Below are 22271 nucleotides of genomic sequence, written 5' to 3'. Positions count from 1 at the left end.
ACTTCAGGTTCCACTGACTTCACTGTGTCTGAAGGTCATTAGCCAACCATTTGTTGTCAATATAGTAATGAGTGCTTCTTTAGCTGAATCACTAACATGTAACGTGATCAGTAAATGTTAATGCAATTCACATGTTTATGAACCATCCACTGGGTTTAAATCTGACTCAGTTATTAAGCATCCATAGCAAATAGTTCATTCTGTACAATAAACTGAATGTTTATGTACCCTCAAAATTCACATGCTGAAAAACATCTTCCAATGTGATGTTTTCTGAAGCTGAACCTTCAGTAAGTGAATAAGTCATGGGGAGGAGCCCTCATAAGATTAGTGCTCTCAAGAGACTAAGAGAGTCCAGAATTATTCCCATCTGCCAAGGGACCACTTGATGAAAAATGCTGTTTATGAACAAAACACTGAATCTCTAAAGGGTGGTGTCTTTATCCCACACTTCCCAGGCTCCAGAACAGTGAGGAATATATGTCAGTTGTATACATGTTAAAAGCCAGAAGGTTTTCAATATCTAGTTACTGGTACAAATGGAGTAAGACAATGGCAGCTAACATGAAGTAAGGTACCAGAGGCATTAACTGAAATTTTCCCCAGGTGCAATTTTTCATTGTCATAATGCTCTGTTTTCTTATTTGCCCAACAGAGTAAAACATGTTGATTGGCCCTTGAAATGTTTCAACTTCTGTCTGAACCAAGGAGTTGAAGTCAATCCACCTTCTCAATTAAATCCTCTCACATGACCTACATTTACATAATAACTGCATGAAGTTGGACACTAATGTTTGACGGACTCTGTGTATAATGGCTTATTGAAATCTAGTCTAGGGGTTTGTGCTGTAACACAGAAGGTAAAGCTGCATCCTACAGTGCCATATGGGCATCCCATATGGGCAGTGGTTTGAATCCTGGCTCCTCTACTTCTGATCCAGCTCCCTGCTAATGTGCCTGGGAAAGCAGTGGAAGATGGCCCAAATCTTTGGGCCCCTGCACCCACATGGGAGATCCTGTAGAAACTCCTGGCTCCTGACTTCAACATAGCCCAGCACCAGCTGGTGCAGCCATTTGGGGAGTATACCATAGGACTGAAGCACGCTCTCTCTCTCTCTCTCTCTCTCTCTCTCTGCCTCTGTTTCTGTAAAACGAAACAAAGAGAGAAGTCTAGTCTAAGAAATAAATGACCTGTACTTTTCTCTGGCTCCCTCTCTTTCCAATCCAGTGCTCTGGCAGAGGGCTGTTCTGCAAAAGGACTCAGCTGGCAGGTAATGGAAGTCAACAGGGTGCCTTCCCCAAGGAGGTTCACACCTCCCTTAGGATGTAGGCTATATGATGAGATAGATGAGTCTGAGCCTCATAATTTACAAGGCTTTAAAGCCCACCTGATTATTTTCAAGCCCCTTCTGTCAGGTTCTATTTGCCTCTAAATCAGAAAACTTAATTGTAGCTCAGATAGCACCTTTCTTAGGTTCTCTAATAACAACTCTGTCCTCTGTATCTAGCCCACTTGAGCCTCATTCCTTTGTAACCATAGCCTCTACTCTACCACCAATGGCTCTACTCCCAACCTGTGTGTCAAAATTTCTCTACAGACAAACCCCACTACCTGCAAAAGTTAGTGGCCTTTCTCCCAGTCTTGGCTGGAATCAGGTTTAAGCCACATCCATCAAACTGTCCTCACAAGGGTCCAGAGACCCCCCCTACACTTCCTCTCCTCTATAAAATCCTTTCATTACCTGGCTAATGCTACTCTTAGGATCATTGATTACTACTCTCACCCTGTCTTCTATACTAAGAATGTCTAAGTGTTTACAGCAGGTGATAATGGAACAAACAAAGGCCTTCAGCAACCAGGCAGTCAACCAAATGCTGCTACAGGGATATACTCGGCTCCCCACCCAGGAGACAGCGGCCTGAGACATTGCCCCATGTCAGCAGGAAGTAGCTCTAAAGACAGATCATCGTCCCTCTACCCCTCTTGGACTTTTGGGACTAATGTAATCCCATACAAACCTTGCTTTATAAAAAACAAAAGGGGGGAATGTTAGGAAACTGGCGCAGTTGGCCGCATGGCCCAGCTACCTGAGCCAGGCTCCACCCCCATCTTAATGTTCCTGCTTCCCTGCCCGCCCTCAGGCAAAGTTTTAAAAGGGCCTGTTCCTGAACACGTGCTCTCTCCTGGCCCTTCTCTCCTGCTCTCTCTCAGTCCTTCTCTCCTGCTCTCTCTCTCGGTTCCTCTCTCTAGCCTCCTCCTCTGGGCTCTTGGCTCTGCTCTCCTCTCTCCTCTTCTCTGCTTTATCTTCTCTCCTTGCTAGCTCTTCTCCTCTCTGTCTCTCTCTCTTACAATCTCCCTCCCTTTTTCCTTCACCGCCCCTTCATTCTGGTCTGTAGGTTGTTCCCCAATAAACCCTTTCCCTTAAAAAAAAAAAAAAAAGAAATGACCAATAGATCACAATACGCAACACTTAGATGAATATTATTTCTGAAAATGTGATTTTATTTTCAATGGGAAATTTCTTTCTTGCTGTATTTGTATTTTGCTCTGATCAGGGGATAACTCAGTCATAGGACATTACAGTTTCCAAGAAAATACAAAAATAAAAAATAGCCTCTACTTTCACCTAATAGAAATACCATTAGTTTTGCATTATACTTTCTTATAGATTTTTGGTTTTGTGATTGAGTTATAAGTATTGGTAAATAGAAAACATTTATGTACCAGAAATTGAATTATCCTCCACCCATATATAGCCAATTTTAATCTATAGATATCTTTTGTTCTTATGGAAAATCATTTTGTGGATAAGTAATAAATTTACTTCTTTGTGGTTATTGATAACTGACAAGTTTTGACAACAAATATTTTTTACATAAAAATGTATGAAAGAAGGAAAAACTGCCTTATTAATCAATAAGCAGAACCAAGTCCATAAGTATCAGTGTTCTGCCACTCAGGATGAAAACTCACACTACTTTGGACAGATCAGATCCTTTTATAGTGACTATAGTGACTATTTGTAATAGATTCCCCTAGGATTAATGCCATCGATTTCCGTTAAAGGTGTGGAAAACAAATGTTACTCAAACATCAACAGTTTTCTTCTACTTTTTGCTGGGGAGTTCCAGAGTTTTCTCCCATATCCCTGAGCTCTGACAATATAGTCTGAAAAGAACTGACATTAAATTGATAAAAAGGAGAAACGTAATGCAAATTTGCTATATGAATATGTATGGTGGGGCTCATATGGAATAGGATACTCAAACAAGGGCAGATCCATGAGCTTAACCAGTATTTTAAGAACAGAACAAATCAGAGGCTTGGAGTTTCTGGACGGGGGAACTGGCAGCATTAGTTGAAGGTCTTGAGAGGACCTGTGGGGGTAACAAAGTTGTGGGGAGCAATTCGGACTAGACTAAGTTGCTGGAATTAAGACTTATTCTATGCATCTGCTCTCCCACAATATGGCGCTGGGAGAGAAGAAAACAGCTTTTACACAGCTGCCTCCAGTTCAACCAATAAACTGTAGGACTTGCTCCTGATTGGAGGAGAGCAGCGTACTCAGCGTGTGGGCAGCCGAGTTGGGATTGGTGGAGGGAGGACTATAAAGGAGGAGAGAGACGGCATGCACCGGGAACATCTAAGGGGAACATCTGAGGGAACACCTGTGCAGCCCCCGAGAGAGCCGGCCGGTGGTGTGCCGCTCCCCTGCGGAAGTGGGGAATGTGGCCAGGGGGAACTGCCCTTCCATGGAGGTGGAAGGGATAGTAGCCAACCCGGGAAGAACCAGCAGCAAACCCGGGGAGGGCCGAGCAGACAAAAGAACAGCGCAGGGTCCTGTGTCGTTCCTCCATGAAGAGGGGGAGCGACACAAAGTCTGACTTCTTAGGCAGAGAAAGTCTCATCTAACAAAACAGGTGTGTGTTTAGTGAAAATAGGTGGAGATTTTAGTCTCCTTTCCTATGACTTCAACTTCCCTTTTTGCTGAAAAAATAGACAGTGAATTGTTGACTATTTCACTTCTTTTGTAGCAAAACCATGGCTTCCCCCCCCAATTCCCTCCCACCCGCAAGCCTCCCCTTTCCCACTCCCTCTCCCCTTCCATTCACATCAAGATTCATTCTCAATTCTCTTTATATACAGAAGATCAGTTTAGTATATACTGAGTAAAGATTTCAACAGTTTGCACCCACATAGAAACACAAAGTGAAAAAATACTGTTTGAGTACTAGTTATAGCATTAAATCACAATGTACAGCACACTAAGGACAAAGATCCTACATGAGGAGTAAGTGCACAGTGGCTCCTGTTGTTGACTTAACAAGTTGACAGTCTTGTTTATGGCCTCAGTAATCACCCTAGGCTCTTGTCATGAGCTGCCAAGGTTATGGAAGCCTTTTGAGTTCACTGACTCTGATCATATTTAGAGAAGGTCTAAGTCAAAGTGGAAGTTCTCTCCTCCCTTCAGAGAAAGGTGCCTCCTTCTTTGATGGCCCGTTCCTTCCACTGGGATCTCACGCACGGAGATCCTTCATTTAGGTTTTTTTTTTTTTTTTTTGCCAGAGTGTCCTGGCTTTCCATGCCTGAAATACTCTCACATGCTTTTCAGCCGGATCCGTGTACCTTAAGGGCTGATTATGAGGCCAGAGTGCTGTTTAGGACATCTGCCTTTCTACGAGTTTACTGTGTATCCCGCTTCCCACGGTGGGCCATTCTCTCCCTTTTTTATTATATCGGTTAGTATTATTCAGACACTAGTCTTGTTTATGTGATCCCTTTGACACTTAGTCCTATCATTATGATCAATTGTGAACAGAAATTGATCACTGGGACTAGTGAGTTGGCTTTGTTACATGCCACCTTGATGGGATTGAGTTGGAATCCCCTGGCACATTTCTAACTCTACCGTTTGGGGAAACTCTGATTGAGCATGTCCCAAACTGTACAGATCTTCCCTCTCTTATTCCCACTCTTATATTTAACAGGGATCACTTTTCAGTTAAGTTTTAACACTTAAGAACAACTGTGTATTAATTACAGAATTCAACCAATAGTATTAAGTAGAACAAACAAAAATACTAAGAGGGATAACGTATTAAGTTGTTCATCAACAGTCAGGGCAAGGGCTGATCCAGTCACCATTTCTCATAGTGTCCATTTCACTTCAACAGGTTTCCTTTTTGGTGCTCGGTTAGTAGTCATGGATCAGGGAGAACATATGATATTTGTCCCTTTGGGACTGGCTTAATTCACTCAGCATGATGTTTTCCAAATTCATCCATTTTGTTGCAAATAACCAGATTTCATTGTTTTTGACTGTGGTATAGTATTCTATAGCTATTTGTCCCATAATTTCTTTATCCAGTCTACTGTTGATAGGCATTTGGGTTGGTTCCAGGTCTTAGCTATTATGAATTGAGCTGCAATAAACATTAATGTGCAGACAGCTTTTTTGTTTGCCAATTTCATTTACTTTGGGTAAATTCCAAGGAGTGGGATGGCGGGGTTGCATGGTAGGGTCATATTCAGGTTTCTGAGGAATCTCCAGACTGACTTCCATAGTGGCTTAACCAGTTTGCATTCCCACCAACAGCGAGTTAGTGTCCTTTCTTCCCCACTTCCTTGCCAGCATCTGTTTTTGGTAGATTTCTGTATGTGAGCCATTCTGAACGGGGTGAGGTGAAACCTCATTGTGGTTTTGATTTGCATTTCCCTGATTGCTGGTGATCTTGAACATTTTTTCATGTGCCTGTTGGCCATTTGGATTTCCTCTTTTGAAAAATGTTTATTGAGGTCCTTGACCCATCTCTCAAGTGGGTTGTTTGTTTTGTTGTTGTGGATTTTCTTGATCTCTTTATAGATTCTGGTTATTAATCCTTTATGTGTAGCATAGTTTGCAAATAGTTTTTCCCATTCTGTCAGTTGCCTCTTCACTCTCCTGACTGTTTCTTTTGCAAAACAGAAACTTCTCAGTTTGATGCAATCCCAATAGTTAATTTTGGCTTTGATTGCCTGTGCCTCCAGGGTCTTTTCCAGGAAGTCTTTGCTGGTGCCAATATCTTGCAGGGTCTCTCCAATCTTCTCTAATAATTTGATGGTGTTGGGTCATAGATTTAGGTCTTTAATGCATGTTGAGAGGATTTTTGTGTAAGGTGAAAGGTAGGGGTCTTGCTTCATTCTTTTGCACATGGAAACCCAGTTTTCCAGCACCATTTATTGAATAGACTGTCCTTGATCCAGGAATTGGTTTTAGATCCTTGATCAAATATAAGTTGGCTATAGACATTTGGGTTGATTTCTGTTGTTTCTATTCTGTTCCATTGGTCTATCCATCTGTTTCTGTATCAGTACCATGCTGTTTTGATAACAACTGCCCTGTAGTATGTCCTGAAATCTGGTATTGTGATGCCTCCAGCTTTGTTTTTGTTGTACAAGATTGCTTTAGCTATTCGAGGTCTCCTGCATCTCCATATGAATTTCAGCATCATTTTTTTCCAGATCTAAGAATGTCTTTGGTATCTTGATTGATATCACTTTTGAATCTATAAATTGCTTTTGGGAGAATGGACTTTTTGATGATGTTGATTCTTCCAATCCATGAGCCTGGAAGATTTTTCCATTTCTTGGTATCCTCTTCTATTTCTTTCTTTAAGATTTTGTAATTCTCATTGTAGAGATCTTTAACATCCTTGGTTTATTCCAACGTATTTGATTCTTTTTGTAGCTATTGTGAATGGGATTGATCTTAGCAGTTCTTTCTCAGCTGTGGCATTGCCTGTGTATACAAAGGCTGTTGATTTTTGTGCATTGATTTTATACCCTGCTACTTTGCCAAACTCTTCTATGAGCTCCAATAGTCTCTTAGTAGAGGTCTTTGGATCCCCCAAATAAAGAATCATATCGTCTGCAAAGAGGGATAATTTGAGTTCTTTCTTCCCAATTTGCAACCCTTTAATTTCTTTTTCTTGCCTAATGGCTATGGCTAAATCTTCCAGAACTATGTTGAATAGCAGTGGTGAGAGTAAGCATCCCTGTCTGGTACCAGATCTCAGTGGAAATGCTTCCAGCTTTTCCCCATTCAATAGGATGCTGGCCATGGGTTTTTCCATAAATTGCTTTGATTGTATTAAGGAATGTTCCTTCCATACCCAGTTTGCTTAGAGTTTTCATCATGAAAGGGTGTTGTTTTTATCAAATGCTTTCTCGGCATCTATTGAGATAATCATATGGTTTTTCTTCTGCAGTCTGTAAATGTGGTGTATCACATTGATTGATTTGTGCACATTGAACCATCCCTGCATACCAGGAATAAATCCCACTTGGTCTGGGTGGATGACAGACTCTGCAGCTGTCCTCCACGCCATGCGTGTCCTTGCTCTCCCTGTAGGTCCTCTGTGTCACATCCACTAGATCTGGAAGTATTTCCTCTGCAATTTTTTCACGAGCCTTTTCCTGAGACTACAGTAACTCCACTTTTATTAAACTATATTTTCCCGGACTATCAGTGCGTGCCCTCACTATTCCACCATCTTTGCTCTAAGCTTAGTGTTCTTAAAGAGACTGAGTGAGGCCAGAATTATTCCCATCTGCCAAGGGACCACTTGATGAAAAATGATGTTTATGAGCAAAATACTGAATCTCTAAAGGCTGGTGCCTTCATCAGACATTTCACAGTCTCCAGAACAGCGAGGAATATATGTCAGTTGTATACATGTTAAAAGCCAGAAGGTTTTCAATATCTAGTTATTGGTACTAATGGAGTAAGACAATGGCAGCTAACATAAAGTAAGGTACCAGAGGTATTAACTGATATTTTCCGCAGGTACAATTTTTCATTGTCATAATGCTTATGTATTCTTATTCGCCAAACAGAGTAAAACATGTTGATTGGCCCTTGAAATGCTTCAACTTCTGTCTGAACCAAGTAGTTGAAGTCAATCCACCTTCTCAATTAAAACTTCTCACATGACCTACATTTACATAATAACTGCACGCAGTTGAACACTAATGTATGACAGACTCTGTATATAATGGCTTATTGAAATCTAGTCTAGGAGTTGGTGCTGTAACACAGTAAGTAAAGCTGCATCCTACAGTGCCAACATCCCATATGGGCACTGGTTTGAGTCGTGGCTCTTCTACTTCTGATCCAGCTTCCTGCTAATGTTCCTGGGAATGCAGTAGACAATGGCCCAAATCTTTGGGCCCCTGTACCCATATGAGAGATCCTGTAGAAACTCCTGGCTCCTGACTTCAACATGGCCCAGCACCAGTTGGTGCAGCCATTTGGGGAGTGTACCAGAGGACTGAAGGTCCAGATATTGAATGCATATTCATTATTTGATTAAACATTAGAAGAAAATGCTATGAGTGAGTTACCAAATAGGTTTTGGAAAGTTTACAAGTCTGGAACCTGAGCAGCATCCTTGCCCTAAAGCCGTGGTCTGGGCTCTGCAGTGTTAACTTTTCCCAGTGATGAGACGACATTTGTGAAGAGTGGACGGCTGCTGTGACAGAGAACCATTTGAAAGCATTGGAAGAAGAATTGGTTTGACCTGTGGTCAGATGGCCACCTGATCTATTACGATGACGAGACTGGGCTGAGTGTTGAGGATAACGTCCACATGCCAGCGGATGGCATCAAAATCTGTATGGAACAGCAATGTCGGGACATCCAGCCTCCAGATGGGAATGCAAGACTGCCTGCTGCAGATCATTTGCCGAGATGGAAAAACAATGTCATCATGCAGAAAGCTCAGATGATTGGTTGGCCTGGAAATTTACACTGCAGGATTCTAGGACAAACACAGCTTACGTGGGCTCCTCAATCCTGTCTGAAGAGAGAGCTGTGGCTTCCTCCTGACCTCCCTACACATCCTATGCTGTGGCAATCCCTGAGTAGGCTTATGGCTCCAGTACCTATAGGGGCACTTACCCAGTAGGAACTCAAGTTGTCTATGCTGCGAATGGGCAGGCATACGCTGTGTGTACCCGTATGCTAGACATTACAGAGGGCAGCCCACCAACCAAGTCCTCATTCGTGAGTGGGATCGAGACAACGACAGTGATCTGGTGCTGGGCATGCCCTAGGGTCCCTGTTCTAGGTCTTCTAGAGCCCTCGAGCCTTCAGACCTTGGTGTGCATAGCTTCTGTTAACCCTGTGTACAATAATACAATTTGCAGGGATTTTTCTGTTTCTGACAGATTTTTAAAATAATGGCATTAATAGTCCTTTTGAAAGTAGCAACCTGATAATTCTAACTAATCCACATAAATATCAGAGAGAAGGAGGGTTTGCAGCACATGTAGGAGGGCCAGCCTGTGCATTGGTGGGGTGCTGTGGCTGTCCACGGAGTGCTGGGATGCCCAATGGCCAGGAGAGACTCCTGTCATAGATAGGAGGAGGGGTCTGGCCAAGTGAGAGGCCTGCTCCAATTTCCGCCCTGCCCTGCCCTGCCGGGCCAGGCCTTGTGTTTTTGCTCCTGAGCTACGGGTGGTAAAGGAAGTGTGAGACATTGTATTTTGAGCTCCCCAGTGTGTGAAGCCTTGGCAAGCCCACCATCATCCTCCCTCTCTGTCAAATACTCATTTTCCAGTACCATGGAACATGTGCTTCAGCCACTCTTGTCATGAGTTGCCAGGGCTATGCAGGCCTTTTGAGTTCGCTGACGCTGATCTTATATAGACAAGGTCATAGTCAAAGTGGAAGTTCTCTCCTCCCTTCAGAGAAAGGTACCTCCTTCTTTGATGACCTGTTCTTTCCACTGGGATCTCACTTGCAGAGATCTTTCATATGGGGGTTTTTTTTTTCCAGAGTGTCTTGGCTTTCCATGCCTGAAATACTCTCATGGGCTTTTTTGCCAGATCCGAATGACTTAAGGGCTGATTCTGAGGCCAGAGTGCTGTTTAGGATATCCGCCATTGTATGAGTCTGCTGTGTATCCTGCTTCCCATGTTGGATCGTTCTCTCCTTTTTAATTCTATCAGTTAGTATTAGCAGACACAAGTCTTGCTTATGTGATCCCTTTGGCTCTTAGTCCTATGATTATGATGAATTGTGAACAGATATTGATCACTCGGACTAGTGAGATGGCATTGGTACATGCCACCTTGATATACATTTTTCAACTGTGGGGTGAAAATATCTGTAGATTTCAGTTAGGTCCATTTGGTCCATTTACATTCAAGATGACTATTAATAGGTAATGACTTGGCCTTGCAATTTTTCCATAAATATTCCTATTGTTTACTTTGGATTTCCTTTGTACTTTTATTGTCAGATTTCCTGCCTTCAAATTCTTCCATAATAATGACCATGTTTCTGTGTTTTTCTGTGTAGCACATCCTTAAACATCTTTTGACAGGCTTAATGAGTGGTTACACATTCTTTCGATTTCTGTTTGTTATGGAAGATCTTTATTTCATCTTAATTCATAAATGAAAGCTTTGCAGAGTACAGTATTCTGTGTTGACAGTTTTTTCTCTTAAAACTTGGGACTACATCTTGCCATTCTCCTCTAGCCTGTACGGTTTCTGGTGAGAAGTCAGCTGTGAGTCTAATTGGAGATCCTCTAAAAGGAATCTGGTGTTTCTCTCATGCACATTTTAGAACTTTTTCTCTGTTTTACTGTGGAAAGTTTGACAACAATAGGTTGTCGTGAAGATCTTTCTGGTCATATCTATTAGAAGTTCTTTGTGCTTCATATACTTGGATGTTTCTTTCTATCTCCAAATTCGGAAATTTTCTGTAAGTATTTCACTAAATAGGCTTTCTAGGCAATTCTCTCCTTCCATGACTTCAGAAACTCATAAGGCCTCTTTGTTGGGTTGTTTGATAGTCTAACATAAATGTCCAACACTAGTTTTTGAGTTTTCTAATTTTTTTTGGTCTGAAAGATTGCCAAAGATTTGTCTTGTAGCTCAGATATTCTTTTTTCTGTCTCACCAAGTCTGTTGTTATGGCTATCCACCGCATTTCTTTTTTATTTGATCTGTTGAATTCTTTATTTCTAATCTTTCATTGTTATTTCTCTTTAAAATCACAATTTCATAGCGAAATTTTTCATTCTTGTCATGCAGGGTCTTAGTCCACCCAAACGAGGATGGACTGGGTCTGAAGAAAGGTAAGTGCACCGCTCACCCATTCCCCAGCCCCCCAATTCCAGGGACAGTCAGACGCAGCGGGGAGTCAAGTTGAGTAAGCAAGAACTCATTTATTGCACGCGTAGCAAAACCTTTTAAAGCACAAACCTGCAGAGTCACTGGGGCAGGGCATAAGGACCAACCAATTACTTAAAAGGTCATTTTATGGGGCGATTTTTTACAGGACCAGCCATATGTCTGTACATTTATCATCAGTTGTCACCTCCCCTGGTGCTGCGCAGCCAATCAGCTTTGGTGGTAAACAACTTTGGGTACCGCCCACCTTATTTGGGCACCATCTTTGAATTGCCTCATGTGCCTAATTTCCCTGCAGGTGCCATCTTTGAATTGCCCCGTGTGCCTAATTTCCCCAAAATGGCATGTATGGTTTTCTTTAGTTTATTGATTTGCTTCTGATTGCTTTTTCTTTTATTTAATGAATGTAAATTTCATAGGTACAACTTTTGGAATATAATGCTTCATCCCCCCAAACCCACCCTTCCACTCCCACTCCCATCCCACCTCCTACTCCCTCTCCCATCCCATTCTTCATTAAGATTTATTTTTACTTCTCTATATATACAGAAGACCACTCTATACTAAGTAAAGATTTCAATGGTTGGCACCCCCCCCACACACACACACAACATATAAAGTATTGTTTGAGAACAAGCTTTGCAGTTAATTCTCATAGTACAATTCATTAAGTACAGAGATTCTACATTGGGAGTAAGTGCACAGTGACTTCTACTGTTAATTTAACAACTGACACTCTTATATATGACATCAGTGATCACCCAAGGGTCTTGACATGAGCTGCTAAGGCTGTGAAAGCCATTTGTGACACAAACGCTGTCATTATTTAGCCAAGGCCATAAGCAAATTGGAAGTTATCTCTTTCCTTCAGAGAAAAGTACATCCTTCTTTGATGGCCCCTTCTTTTCACTGGGGTCTCACTCACAGAGATCCTTCATGTAGGATATTTTTTTCCATGGTGTTTTGGCTTTCCATGCCTGAAATGCTCTTGTGGGCTTTTCAGCCAGATCCAAAAGCCTTAAGGACTGATTCTGAGGTCAGAGTTCTGCTTAAAGTGATTGTCATTCTGAGTCTGCTGTGTGGACGGCTTCCCATATTGGATATTCCCTCCTTTTTAATTCTATCTACTATTATTACCATGCACTTCATGCTATTTATATGATCTGTTTAACACTTAATCCTATTTATATGTTCACTTTAACAGTTAATATGATCACTTTAACAATTAGGATGGCATTTTTAGCACCAATTTTGATATTTAGATTCCCATGATAAGTTTTTAAACTGTACTCTTAGAATTAAGTCACTAGGATTTTATGCAGAAAAATAGAGCTTTACAGTTAAAAACTTCCTGCTCCCTCTCTTGTTCCCCCTCTTATTTTTATTGAGATCTATTTTCAATTGACTTTATATACATATGATTAACTCTATGTTAAGCGAAGAGTTCAACAGACAGTATGTAGAAGAGAAAAACTAAAAAACTGTTACTTGACAGTAAATACAAGGACTGGTCAAGTCATTGCTTCTCAAAGTGTCAATTTCACTTCAACAGCTTTCATTTTAGGTGCCCTGTTGGTTCTCACAGATCAGGGAGAACATATAGTATTTGTCCCTTTAGGACTGGCTTATTTCAGTAAGTATGAAATTTTCCAGCTTGATCCATTTTGTTGGAAATGGCTGGATTTCATTTTTTTTTTTACCACTGTGTAGTATTCCATGGTGTGCATATCCCATAATTATTTATCCAGTCTTCTGTTGATGGGCATTTAGGTTGATTCCATGTCTTAGCTATTGTGAATTGAACTGCAATAAACATGGAGGTGCAGATAGCTTTTTCTCTAGGGTAAATTTATAAGAGTGGGATGGCTGGGTCGTATGGTAGGTCTATATTCAGATTTTTGATGTATCTCCATATTGTCTTAAATAGTGACTTTACCAGTTTGCCTTCTCACCAACAGTGGATTATGGTACCTTTTTCCCTACATCCTCTCCAGCATTTGTTGTTTGTTGATTTCTGTATGAAAGTCATTCTAGGGGCTGGCACTGTGGCGCAGTGGGTTAAAGCCCCAGCCAGCAATGCTGGCATCCCATATTGGCACTGGTTCATGTCCTGGCTTCTCCTGCTCTGATCCAGCTCTCTCCTATGGCCTGGAAAAGCAGTAGAAGATGGCCCAAGTCTTTGGGTCTCTATACCCGTGTGTGGAACCCAGAGGTGGCTCCTGGCTCCTGGCTCCTGGCTTCGGATTAGCTCAGCTCTGGCCGTTGCAGCCATTTGGGGAGTGAACCAATGGAATGGAAGACCTCTCTCTCTCTGTGTGACTCTACCTCTCTCTCTGTAACTCTGTTTTTCCAATAATAAAAATAAATCTTAAAAAAAAGAAAGTCATTCTAACTGGAGTGAGGTGAAACCTCATTGTGATTTTGATTTGCATTTCCCTGAAAACTAGCGATCCTGAACATTTTTTCATGTATCTTTTGGCCATTTTGGATTTCTTCATTTGAAAAATGTCTGTTTAAGTCCTTTTCCCATCTCTAAACTGGGCTGTTTGTTTTGTTGTTGTGAAGGTTCTTGATCTCTTTGTAGATTCCGGTTATTAGTCCTTTATCAGCTGCATAGTTTACAAATAATTTCTCCCATTCTGTTGGTTGCCTCTTCACTTTCCTGACTTTTCATTTGCAGTACAGAAGCTTCTCAATATGAAGCAATCCCTGTCATTAATTTTTTTCTTTTCCTGTTTCTGGGGTCTTTTCTAAGAATTTGTGCCCTGTGCCAGTGTCTTGTAGGGTTTCCTCCAAGTTCTCAATTAATCTGATGGTATCAGGTCATAGATTTAGATCTTTAATCCATGTTGAGTGTATTTTTATGTAAGGGATAAGGTAGGGGTCTTGCTTTATACTTCTGCATATGGAAATCCAGTTTCCCCAGCACCATTTGTTGAAGAGACTGTCCTTCTCGAGGGATGGTTTTTAGCTCCTTGATCAAATATAAGTTGGTTGCAGACGCTTGGATTGATTTCTGGTGTTTATTCTGTTCCATTGGTCTATCTATTTTTGTACCAGTACCAGGCTGTTTTGTTTATAACTGCCTTACAGTATGACTTGAAATCTGGTATTGTGATGCCTCCAGCTTTGCTTTTGTTGTATAAGATTGCTTTAGCTATTTGAGGTTTCCTGTGCCTCCATTTGAAACTCAGCATCATTTTTTCTAGATCTGAGAAAGAATGTCTTTGGTATTTTGATTGGTATGACACTGAATCTGAAAATTGTCTTCAAAAGAATGGATATTCTGATGACATTGACTCTTCCGATCCATGAACATGGAGGACTTTTCCATTTTTTTGTATCTTCTTCTATTTCTTTCTTTAATTTAATGGTTTATCATTCTCATCGAAGAGATCTTTGCCATTTTTGGCTAAATTTATTCCAAGACATTTGAATTTTTTTGTAGCTATTCTGGATGGGATTGATCTCAGAAGTTTTTCTCACCTGTGGCATTGTCTGTATATACAAAGGCTGTTCATTTCTGTGTATTGATTTTGTTTCCTGCTACTTTACCAAACTCTTCTTTTGAGTTCCAGTACCCTCTTAGTGGAGTTCTTTGGATCCCCTAAAAAAGAATCATGTCATCTGCAAATAGGGATAGTTTGAATTCTCCTTCCAATTTGTAACCCTTTGATTCCTTTTTCTTGACTAATGGCTCTGGCTAAAACTTCCAGGACTATATTGAATAGCAATGGTGAGAGTGGCCATCCCTGATCTCAGTGGGAATGCTTCCAACTTCTCCCCATTCAATAGGATGCTGGCTGTGGGTTTGTCATAAATAACCTTGATTGTGTTGAGGAATGTTCCTTCTATACCCAATTTGCTTAGAGTTTTCATCATGAAATGGTGTTGTATTTTATCAAATGCTTTTCCATGCATCTATTGAGATAATCATACGATTTTTCTTCTGTAGTTTGTTAATGTGATGTATCACATTGATTGATTTGAGAATGTTGAATCATCCCTACATACCAGGGATAAATCCCAATTAGTCTGGGTGGAAGATCTTTCTGATGTGTTGTTAGATTTGATTCACTAGAATTTTGTTGAGGATTTTTGTATCTGTTCATCAGGGAAATTGGTCTGTAATTCTCTTTTTCTGCTGGCATCTCTTCCAGGTTTAGGAATTAATGTGATGCTGGCTTAATGGAGAGAATTTGGGAGGATTCCCTTGCTTTTAATTGTTTTGAATAGCTTGAGAAGAATTGGAGTTAGTTCTTTAAATGTCTGGGAGAATTCAGCTGTGAAGCCATCCGGTCCTGGGCTTTACTTTGTTGGGAGGGCCTTTATTACTGATTCAATTTCTGTCTTGGTTATGGGTCTGTTTAGGTTTTCTATGTCTTAATGGTTCAATTTAGGTAGGTTGTATGTGTCCAAGAATCCATCTCTTTCTTCTAGGCTTCCCAGTTTGTTGGCACACAACTCTTTGTAGTAATTCCTGATGAGTCTCTTTATTATTTCTGTGGTGTCTGTTGTTACATTTCCTTTTTTATCTCTAATTTTATTGATTTGGGTCTTCTCTCTCCTTTTCTGTTAGTTGGGCCAAAGGTGTACCAGTTTTGTTTATTTTTTCAAAAAACCAGCTCTTCGTTTTGCTTGTCTTTTTATTATTTAATTCAGTTTTATTGATTTCTTCTCTAATATTAATTATTTATTTTATCCTATTAGTTTGGGTTTGGTTTGCTGTTGTTTTTCTAGATCCTTGAGATGCAGTGATAGCTCATTTATTTGCTGCCTTTACAATTTCTTGATGTGGGCACCTATTGCTATAAACTTTCCTCTTAACACTGCTTTTGCTGTATGCCATATGTTTTGATATGTTGTGTTGTCATCTTCATTTGTTTCCAGAAAACTTTTTCTCTTTTGATGTCTTCTATGACCCACTGTTCATTCAGAAACATGCTGTCCATTCTCCATATGTTTGCATATGATGTAGAGATTCTTGAGTTGTTGAAATCCAGCTTCATTGCATTGTAGTCTGAGAAGATGCATGGTATGACTTCAATTTTTTTGAATTTGCTAAGACTTGCTTTAAGGCCTAGCATATGATCAATCCTAGAGAAAGTCCCACGTACTGAAGAGAAAAAATGTGTACTCTGTGGCTGTAGAGTGGAAGGCTCTGTAAATATCTGATAGGCCTATGTGGTCTATTGTGTCAATTAACTCTGTTGTTTCCTTGTTGATTTTCTGCCTGGTTAATCTGTCCATTGCTGAATGTGGGGTATTGAAGTCCCCCATTAGTGTTGTATTTGAGTTTATATCTCCCTTTGAATCCCTTACCAATTCTTTTAAATAGACATGTACCATGCAATTAGGTGCATATACATTTATAATAGTCTCACCTTCTTCTTGAATTGATCTTTTAATCATTATACAGTGTCATTCTTTGACTCTTTTAATAGTTTTTGTGTTAAAGTCTACTTTGTCTGATATTAGGATGGCCACACCAGCTCTTTTTTGGTTTCTGTTACATGAATTATCTTTTTCCATCCTTCCACTTTCATTCTGCGTACATTTTTGTTGGTAAGATGTGTTTCTTGTAGGCAGCAAATAGATGGGTTTGGGGTTTTAAACCATTCAGCCAGTCTGTGTCTTTTAACTGGGGAGTTGAGACCATTTGCATTCAGTGTTGTTATTGTTAAGTATCAAATTTCCCCTGTGATGTTTCCGTAAATAGCCCTATTTATGTATTTTGGATTTCATTTGTACTTTTACTGGGTCATTTTTTGCATTTTTCTTCGTTTGTAACAATGTTCCTGTTTCTGTGTTTCTGTGTGTAGCACATCCTTGAGTATCTTTTGTAGCGCTGGGTGATTAGTTACAAATTCTTTCAATTTTGACTTGTTAAGGAAGATCCTTATTTTCCCTTCATTCATAAATGAGAATTTTGTAGGGTACAGTATTCTGGGTTGAATTTTTCTCTCTTAGGACTTAGAATATGTGTCAACATTGTCTCCTTGCCTGCAGGGTTTGCAACGAGAAGTCCAGAGTGAATCCAATTGGATTTTCTCTAAATGTGATTTGTCTTTCTCTTGTGCATATTTTAAGATGTGTTCTTTGTACTTCACTGAGGTGAACTTTGCTACAATGTGTCATGGTGAAGTTCTTGTCTGGTCATTTCTGTTGGGAGTTCTGTGTATTTCTTATACTTGGATGTTACTTTCTTTCACCAGATTGGGAAATTTCTGTTATTATTTCACAAAGAAGGCCTTCTAATCCTTTCTCTTTCCACACCTTCCAGAATTTCCAGGATTCATAAGTTGGGTTGTTTGATAGAATCTTTTTTAAAAAGATTTATTTATTTATTTGAAAGTGAGAGTTACAAAAAGAGAAGGGGGGGCACATAGAGAGAGAGAGAGAAAGAAAGAGGTATTCCATCCATTGGTTCACTCCCCAATTTGCTTCAATGGCCGGAGCTGAACTGATCTGATGCCAGGAGCCAGGAGCTTCTTCCTAGTCTCCCACATGGTTGCAGGGGCCCAAGGCCTTAGACATAGCAGAAGGATGGATTGGAAGTTGAACAGCCAGGTCTTGAACTGGCACCATATGGGATGCTAGCACTGCAGGCAGTGGCTTTACTGGCTATGCCACAGCACCAACCCCTTGATAGAATCTTGTAAATCTCTACTGTGATTTTTAATTTTCTGAGTTCTTCTTCCTAGATTTGGTCTGACTATATTATTTCTGGAAATTTGTCTTCTAGTTCTGATATTCTTTCTTCTGTCTCATCTATTCTATTATTAAGACTTTCCATTATATTTTTCATTTGATCTATTGAATCCTTCATTTCTAGAATTTCATTCTGTCTTCTTTTTAATATCTCAATTTTGGGGGAATGCTTTTCATTAGATCATGAATTTTCTTCTGATTGCTTCTAAGTAATTGGCCTATTAATTTTCTGAATTCCTTTTCTGGCATATCTCCAATCTCTTCTTCTTTAGATTCCATTATTGAAGAATTGTATTCTTTTGGAGAATTCATAATGTATTCCTTGTTCTTATTCAGGATTTTTCCTTTGTGTTTTGGCATTTCTGGTTGATTTTGTCTTTAATTTGTGACTTTGTTCCTGTGGTGCAATTTCCCTCCGCTGTGAGCTGCTACGTATTTGTGTGTCACAAGTGGAAGCACACAGCCCCACCTTCTGGAACCTTGTTTACTGCTAGATCATGATGGAAGTGCACCAGAGCTTTGGTGCACTAAGCCCCACCTACTGGGGCTGGGCTTGCATCTCACTGGTGCATGAGATGAACTCAGGTTTTCGATGTTTAGGACTACTCCTTGTTGTACAGCTTGTGTGATGGGAAGAAAACTAATCTGAAATGTTGTGATCTTTGTTCCCAGTTTGGGGGTTTTGTGAGGTGGCCCCCACAATTAATGGGCATGTGCATGGGAGGCAAATATGGCAGCCCCTGCTTACACTTGAAAATGTAAACAATCATTGTGGCTTCTTCCTGCTGGTTGTAGGTCCAATTGAGGCGAGGAGGGAGACATAGATGGACGGGGGTATGCCCGACTTCTCTGCTTCTTCCCCTATAATTTCTCCTTCTTCCCACCTGGCACTTCAACTCCAGTTCACCAAGCTTCCCTGCCCATTGCTATCCGAAGCTCCATTGACTTGTGACCTCTCACTTGGTTCACTGGGGAAGGAGGGAGTGACACCAGTCTCCTCATTTGGCATCTCTGCTGTGCCTAGCCACTTCCCCTTCCTCTTTACTCCCTTAGCATGGACCTACCCAGTCTCTGATGGACTCCTGGGCTTTTCTGTGTGAACTTGTCTTGATTCTATCACCAGCTTCTATCTTCTCTGCTCATTAACTATTTTGCCCCAGGTGCTATACTGCCACCTTAATTCCTCCTCTCATTGCTTTTGAGTAATCCTATGATTAATATTTTTAATTCCATTCTTGGCATTTCATTACTCTCTTCATCTTCACAGTCTGATATTGAAATGTTGTGTTCCTTTGGGTGTGGGGGTTCATGGTATCTTCCTGATTCTTACTTCTTGATTTTCTGCATTTATTTTTAGGCATTTGTGGAGTTACTTGTTTTTTTTTTTCTTTTCCTCTGATGGCTGTTATCTTTGAGCTATGCCTCTGTGCCTTAGTGACACATCTGCACTTTCAGTGAATACCACAAGGTGTGTGGTACATGTGGCCAAGGAACTTTGGTTAGTGCTCCAAGGTAGGGCGAGTATCAGGGTAACACCCAAGATGGTCATGGTAGATCTCCTCTTGTTAACAGAAGGGAGGAATGGTCACCTCTGTTGGTATGATACCCCCTTACCTCCTCTCCTCCAAGGTGATCAATGCCTTGGTGTTAGCCTCCAGTGTGTTCAACACTCATCTGTGCCACCATATGAACCACATAGATGACCTGCGCAGTCTTCACTGTGAACACAGTTCCCTCTACAATGACTCATCTGAGGCAACAAAGCAGCTCTGAGCATGTGGAGCCATACCCAGTGATTACTCAGATCCCCAGCTATGCCCTGCACCCTCTTATGTAACCACCAAAGCTCCATGGTCTCAGTACTTAAGGCTCCCACAGCCACTGAGTGCAGAGAATTCACTCTGCCCTGCCAGCCTGACCAGTCAACAGAGAAGCAGATGTTACCTGAGCCAGCTCTTCCTAGACATCTTGATCCTCAGAGGCTGGAGGCATCTCAGTCCTACATGAGTGGCCAGCTCCTGTCACTCCTCCCAGCCAGTCTCAAACTCAGTAGAGACTGTGGATTTTTCCCTCCACTGGAACCTCTGGATCACGTGCATATGCAACAAACACTGGCTGAATATTGCTCATTCCCCACTACTGCCAAAGGTACTACCAGCCAATTGCTGTGCATGTGCACAAAGGCTTCTTTAGCTGCCACCCAAACCCAAAATGGTGCCTACACTTTCTCCCCTAGGCAATGGGTGCTATCTTGGAGAGGTTGGAGTGAAATAAATATGGCCCCCTCTACTTCCACTGGCTCCCTGGGTTATTGCTAGCCCACAGGGCTCCTGTCTGGACTCATGGCATACTCTCTCTCTGACTATGTCACCATGGGTTGCTGCAGTCTGTTCTCACCTCTTTCTCCAAGCTTCTGCCCAGTTGAGCTCTTGGTTACTGCAGTCACATGTTGTTTGGATGTTCGTGCTGTGTGTCCACACCTTCCACAGGTCCACAGCATTCATCTTCTAGCATTTCCAGTATGATTTTCTCTCCATTTTCTCCCTGAGAGTGCACTTCCTATGGTTTTGTGTTTGTTTGTTTGTTTTTGTATATTGTTATGTGTTTTGCTTTTCACTATTTATCCTTAGTCTAGCATAGTATGTCATTTCTTAAAGCACCATCTTGGAATCCCACCAGAGCAGCCTTTAGTTGGGGACTAGTCTGTTAATTATCTTAATAGTAAGAACTATAGAGTGCACTCACATATACGTTGAAGCAGCATGTTATACACTTTAAACATACACAATTGTGATTTGCCAGGTATATTTCAAAGAAACTAGGGAGAATAAAAGAGCTTCTTGAAGGGGGAGGTAAGTGCTACATGTTAACATATCCAATGATGTTATCCTTGTTAAAGGGTAGAACAACATCCAAGCGTAAGAAAAACAGCATGCCAATATTGCAGGCAAACAGGGTACTCTGCCTCTGATGGGGGATAGAGGTGGTGGTGGGCAGCATCCCTGGTTGAGGAGACTGCACTGCTAGAAAGGAGGCTGATCCACAGGGTGCCTATGCTTCACCAAAAACCTTGGAGTTTCTGCTGTACCTAAGAAGGATGCAGAAATTACAAGTCCAAATTATACTTTTATCAACAATAATTTCCACATCAGAAGACTAGATTTTTTCTCCCTGAAGTACTTTTCCTGCTTGCTGGTTTCCAGGCAACTGAGGTGCTCCAGACCTTCCTGCAGTCTCAGGCAGCAACAGAGAACTCCATCCTGCAGGCAGACAAGGCTCTCACTGATGCAGAGGAGGCCCTAGCAGGTACGGGGCCGGGCTCAGCTCACAGGAGGGTGGGAAGGTTCATGCGAAGCCCGCCTATTTATTGAAGAAGAAGTTTTTCCTGGAGCAAGAGACTTCTCCAGACTACTGAGCACATGGTCTGCTAAACCTGAAAATAACAAGGGCAGTTGGGCTGCACATCCAGCCAATCAGTGCCTTTCTGGCACATTCTGAAACATCCTCTTGCTGTTTAGGGGAAGATCTTCCCCTCCCACTTGCAGCATTGCTGTTAAAGCTGCCTGCTCTTGAACTCAACAGTTTTTCTTCCCTTGTTAATGTTTGTGAAACAGCTGAGGAGGCCAAGAGGGAGGCCGCTGAGAAGGAACGGGAAGTGCTAAGACAGAGGGAGCAGGAGATGCAGCAAAAGATGGAGGCTCAAGAGAGAAGCTTCCAGGAGAACATCGCTCAACTGAAGGAGAAGATGGAGCGGGAAAGGGAGGACCTCCTCAGAGAGCAGGAGAGGATGCTGGAGCACAAGCTGAAGGTGAGTCTGGGGGCTGGGCGGTGCCCCGGGGGACAGTGTTCTGGATCCTGGGAAGGGCAGGACCCAATGTCAAGCACAGGTGTCATCCCAGAGGGAACCTAAAAGACAATTGTCCCACTGCAACCTCAAATACACCTGGGTCCCCCTGAAGCATGGAAATCTAGGAGTCTCCAGCCACTTATGGAGTGTTGGACTTTGGAGACACAAATGACATTCTCCTGGGTTTGGGGCTGCAGTTGTTGCTCCAACTGTGAAATGGTCTCACTAAGCCCCTATTCAATGGGACCTTAGCTACTGGTGCTTGAGATTTCTGGAACAACTCTCAAAGAGACTGAAATAGGTTTATCTGGTCTGATAATATCAAATTTGACCTGATAGAAAATCGAGAACTCTGAATCTGGTGCATTGTTTCCAGATCTGTCTGATCATCCTTTATGACTAAAGTAACATACACATCCTTTGTCCCAGCGTGGGGTTTGATAAGCACTGTCCTGTGTGGTGTCAGCACTTCTCACGAGTTGCTGGATGAGCTCAGCTGTGCCACCTCATGGAAATGAGAGCCAATTAGAA

The 22271-nt window shown here is 41.5% G+C and overlaps 3 protein-coding genes and 1 pseudogene across 5 annotated transcripts in view; 3 read left to right on the top strand and 1 right to left on the bottom strand.

Annotated features, from left to right (window-relative positions):
• The window catches only part of LOC100347754 (guanylate-binding protein 3), a 216319-nt gene that overhangs the window by 84516 nt on the left and 109532 nt on the right, over window positions 1–22271 (top strand). The gene's annotated exons all lie outside the window — the stretch shown is intronic.
• The window catches only part of LOC138850611 (guanylate-binding protein 3-like), a 65037-nt gene that overhangs the window by 41140 nt on the left and 1626 nt on the right, over window positions 1–22271 (top strand). For both annotated transcript variants that reach the window (XM_070078105.1, XM_070078103.1), the window contains 2 exons: window positions 21097–21199; window positions 21508–21701. In XM_070078105.1, coding sequence (XP_069934206.1) covers window positions 21097–21199; window positions 21508–21701 — 297 coding nt within the window. The remainder of the gene's footprint in view (window positions 1–21096; window positions 21200–21507; window positions 21702–22271) is intronic.
• LOC138850306 (pleckstrin homology domain-containing family B member 2 pseudogene) lies at window positions 553–9216 on the top strand (annotated as a pseudogene).
• LOC100346985 (guanylate-binding protein 7) overlaps window positions 20682–22271 on the bottom strand; it is a 178907-nt gene continuing 177317 nt past the window's right edge. The window contains exon 12 of the mRNA XM_070078100.1: window positions 20682–20981. Coding sequence (XP_069934201.1) covers window positions 20945–20981 — 37 coding nt within the window. The 3' untranslated portion in view covers window positions 20682–20944. The remainder of the gene's footprint in view (window positions 20982–22271) is intronic.

The sequence above is a fragment of the Oryctolagus cuniculus genome, chromosome 7, assembly GCF_964237555.1.
Source record: "Oryctolagus cuniculus chromosome 7, mOryCun1.1, whole genome shotgun sequence".
Taxonomy (NCBI): Eukaryota; Metazoa; Chordata; class Mammalia; order Lagomorpha; family Leporidae; genus Oryctolagus; species Oryctolagus cuniculus.
The sequence above is the reverse complement of the archived record's forward strand: the minus strand, read 5'-3'. Positions and strand labels throughout refer to the sequence as shown.